The 4,158-nt window shown below is 32.0% G+C and overlaps 2 protein-coding genes across 3 annotated transcripts in view; both read left to right on the forward strand.

The window, feature by feature from the left end:
• Positions 1-2,390, forward strand: part of Lnpk (zinc-ribbon metal-binding protein lunapark) — a 2,814-nt gene extending 424 nt beyond the window's left edge. The window contains exons 2-6 of the mRNA XM_018035540.2: positions 112-352; positions 435-599; positions 693-872; positions 955-1,071; positions 1,144-2,390. Coding sequence (XP_017891029.1) covers positions 112-352; positions 435-599; positions 693-872; positions 955-1,071; positions 1,144-1,262 — 822 coding nt within the window. The 3' untranslated portion in view covers positions 1,263-2,390. The remainder of the gene's footprint in view (positions 1-111; positions 353-434; positions 600-692; positions 873-954; positions 1,072-1,143) is intronic.
• A 346-nt stretch (positions 2,391-2,736) lies between these two features.
• Positions 2,737-4,099, forward strand: LOC108631641 (nascent polypeptide-associated complex subunit alpha-like). 2 transcript variants are annotated; one of them, XM_018035714.2, is made up of 3 exons: positions 2,737-2,828; positions 3,557-3,821; positions 3,898-4,095. In XM_018035714.2, exons 2-3 carry the CDS (start codon positions 3,567-3,569, stop codon positions 4,030-4,032), a joined length of 390 nt encoding a protein of 129 aa, XP_017891203.1. In that variant the 5' UTR covers positions 2,737-2,828; positions 3,557-3,566; the 3' UTR covers positions 4,033-4,095. The 2 variants fall into 2 exon arrangements, with proteins under 2 accessions (XP_017891203.1, XP_017891204.1); XM_018035715.2 differs by lacking the exon at positions 2,737-2,828 and adding an exon at positions 3,157-3,244 and having other exon boundaries at positions 3,898-4,099.
• Positions 4,100-4,158: the final 59 nt, after the last annotated feature.

A 4,158-nucleotide genomic window follows, 5' to 3' on the forward strand; every position in this document is an offset into this window, starting at 1 on the left:
TGCATTTCTCTTCAATAAAATTATGGATAATAATAATAATAAGAAGAATTTTTAATTTTGGAAATTAAATAAAATAAGTGGAAGATACAGTAATTAACACTTTTATTTTAGTCAATTACTAGAGTTTCACCGTCTCCAAATCTTACACCAGTTGGATATAGTAAATTACAAGGTACATCTCCAGCACTTCCTTCTGGGGATCTGAGAAGACGTATAGTACCAAGGCCGCCAGTAAATGTCATGAGGCAAAGTGCTACACCAATTAATACTAGCGTTGTGGCTGCAGGTACCCCCAGCCTCCAACATAGTCCTTTCCAAGGTGTTGTCAGACCAATGAACTCTCCTTTTATGGGTTAGTACTTTAGCATTGCAATTATTAAAATTAGAGAAAGTACTGGATTAGAAAATTAGAAAGATTTATCGTTTAATAATAGGTCAAAGACCTCTACCACGTCCGATATTACCGCAGCAAAGAAGTTATTTGGATCGATTAATTGACGTTTTGGTCGGAGATGGTCCATCAAATCGATATGCTCTAATTTGTCGACATTGTGAATCTCACAATGGAATGGCTCTGAAGGAGGAGTTTGAGTATTTTGGTAAACATTTGTCATAATCTGCCAAAAAGAGTTAAGTATAAAGTTTCAATTACGCAACTAAATATTTAATACATATGTATTTTTATTTTATAGGATTCAGATGTTGTTATTGCAACTTTTGGAATCCTGCAAGGAAACAGAAACCTTTTACTCCAAAAATAGATGTTTCTTACAATAGTCAATCTATGACTATTTCTGAGCATGAATCATCTCCAAGTGAAGAACATTTGGAGGAAGATAGTCAAGAGAAGACAGCAACGCCGTCAGATTCAGGTTTGAGAATAAAGATAGAGAAATATGTTATATGTCTTGCAATTAAGAAAATAAAATACATTGAATGAACGACGACTTTTAGATTCAGATATTGAAGTCGTTGAGCGACCAACAGGATCATCCGAGGAAACTGGATGTGTGAATGAAGAACCAGTCATGGTTCCACAAGTTGAAGAAACACATGTTGAGAATGTCGAAGGTATTCAAAATTTAATATCATTTTGATAATGAGCATAATTTCATTTTATTACATTAATAATTACATTTTCAGAGCCAGATAAAGAATCTGAAAAAGAATCTAAAGAATCAGCTGAAGAATCTGAAAAAAAAGAGATACACGAATGCGAGGAAAGTGTTGAAAAAATGGATATCGATGAATCCTTCTCTTAACAAAAATCTATTTTGAAGCTTTTTGTTACGATGTGTAATGCAATTGATAATGGTAGTATATAGGGTTATGGAAGTATAGGAGGAACGTAAGTACTATATTACTCGAAAAATCTGGAATTTCAAGAAATATTGATATTTCACTAATAGATAGTAATATAGTATTTACAGAAACTATTGTATTCTCATACGTGAATGAAGAATCATTCCAAATTGTTCGTGTCTAATTCTTGTTAAGATTTTACATCACTACAACCACAAAAAAAAATAATCACAAGTACTTAGAATATTGTGTACTAATATATATGCTGTACAATCTCGTCTCTAAGTATTTGTGATTTTTTATGCAACAATATGTATATATATTAAATAATCACAAGTACTTACCATTAGACAGGATATTGTGCATAGAAATTGAATTCCCTTAGGAGTATGTGCTTTGTTGAGATCTGTTATATAGGAAATTATGAAGTTTCATTAACATGTATTAAAAACTTATTTCTTTCAAGAATTTTAAATTAATTATCAAGCCGTAGATAATAATATATCTCATCACGCTTATCACGTCAGTAGTGAACGTTAGTATTTAACTGTCATAACTTTTCCTTTTGAAAGTAATTTAGTTTCTTTATGCTTTAACATTTTGTGTACCAAATTATGTCTATTCTCGTATTAAGTACATGTTATTTTGTGGACTTTATAACTGATTCATGCTCGACCATGATATTGGTACATTAAGTACCTCTTTATTATTCTGTATTGCAGAAAATGTGGATCCTTTTACATCCATAATTTATATTAAGAAATAGAGGTACATAACAAGAAAGTATTTATTTTTTTCCATTAATCTATTTCCTAACAAAATTTTCTTAACTTATTAAGTATTATAATAACAATGTGTTTTCTGTGTCCTACTAATATTTGCTATTTGGAAAATAGTGCAAAGTAAAAAACATGTCTTTTAAAATGTTTTTTATTGTGATGGTTAACAGAATTCTTATACTTCTAGGCGTGTTTAATAAGGACAATGTCTAATATAAAATGTAATGTAATTTAAAAGTTGTCTTTATACAAAACTGTTTGAATGGTTGTTAAAAAAAATATACTTTTCAATAAAAGCGTATATCGAAATTTCCTCTATAGTAATTGAAGCATTTGTATTGTACATACATACATATGATTGTACTTCCTATTTATGCGGATGTATATGCACGTATAGCCATGAACACACGGATTCAGGAGATAGGACAAATTTTTTAGATCGAATGTACACAGAGTACCTTTCTTCTATTGTATCTTATATTACGTCGTTAATGTTTAATTATTTATAGCAGCAAGGTGAACAAAAGAGGAAATGACTAAATCGAAAGATGTTTAACAATTGTTAAAAAAATTAAAACAATTTAGATGCTGCAGTTGTTGATGTCATTTGCTATCCTCGCGCCAAGCGCGCGTTCCTAAAAGTATAAAATTATGCCCGTTCAGCTCGTCTGGACACACACACGTGTGAATCGGTCTCAGTTTACATGGTAAAAATAGTGCTCGGTCTCCTACAGATTATCGTTCGAGGTAAATCTAAAGATTTTTTCGGCATCATTCTTTATTGATAGTAAATCAGCACGAATAATTAAAGAAAAATCATAAACTTATCACTTTTCATAAATCATATCGCGTGTAATAATTTATTGTCAATGGTGAACGCGTGAAATGTTTATGCTCTGATGATCTTTGTTCATGAAATCCATCGTGTTTAATAACGGGACAAAAGAACGTATCTGAGCGCGAAGATGGACTGAAAACGTGTTATACCTGATTATCGAATGCTTTTTTACTTATCGCGATAAATAAATATAAATAATAAGGGGAACTGTCGATCGCATTTTTGCCAGTAGTTTTCGACTACTTTCAGTGGGCGCCATAACAACGTCCATTTGTCTTGGCAATTATTGTACTATAAGCGTTTGTTCGTCTCGTTTTATTATTGTGTAAGCATTAATAATTCTTAGTCTATTCATCAATTTCACAAATATTTCAATTATATTTATAAAACTGGTTACGTTTATTGAAAGCCATACGTTCGTGGATATACTAGGTGGGGCGGACTTTTTTAACCCGGTATTAAACACGTGCGATCGTCTTTTATAGAACGCTCTTTTTAGTGCATAAATTTTATTACATTAGTATTATAAAATGTATGATATCCATGAAAACGAGAGATGTTAACCTTTATGGAAATTTTGCATGTTATAAATGTGTTCCTCTTTTAATAGAAATAATTTTTTAATTCTTAATTACAGCTCGACAAATATGCCGGAATTAACTGAACTCGACAAAGCTGCAAGCTCTGAACCTACCAAGGTCGAAGCGACAGCTGCAGGATCTGGAACTGATTCAGATTCAGATGATACCATGCCAGAATTGGACGATGCAGGAACTGGTGGTACCGTGGGTTTCCCAGGTACGACTGTCACTGGTCTTCCCATTGATGTGGTTTCTAAAGCAAAACAGAGTCGAGGAGAAAAAAAGGCCAGGAAGCTTATGAGCAAGTTAGGTTTGAAACCTGTACGTTGAATGACATTGAAATGGATACTTTTTAAAGTATAAGTGAATAAACGGTTTGAACTATTATTTTTTGTAGGTTCAAGGAGTTAACAGAGTAACTATTCGTAAATCAAAGAACATTCTGTTTGTAATCAATAAACCAGATGTGTTGAAGAATCCAGCGTCAGATACTTACATAGTATTTGGCGAAGCTAAGGTAAAATACAGTTGATAATGTATACAAAGAAATGTAGGAAAAGTAATGATCCATTATGAGTTTCGTATGCCTATGCTGAAGAGCTGTTGAAAAATTCCTTAGCAGACTAATATTTTTAGCTACTGCTTTTCTAAATAATTG

This window comes from Ceratina calcarata, unplaced genomic scaffold (assembly GCF_001652005.2).
Source record: "Ceratina calcarata isolate Rehan_Ccalc_2016 unplaced genomic scaffold, ASM165200v1 scaffold92.2, whole genome shotgun sequence".
In the NCBI taxonomy this organism is placed as follows: domain Eukaryota; kingdom Metazoa; phylum Arthropoda; class Insecta; order Hymenoptera; family Apidae; genus Ceratina; species Ceratina calcarata.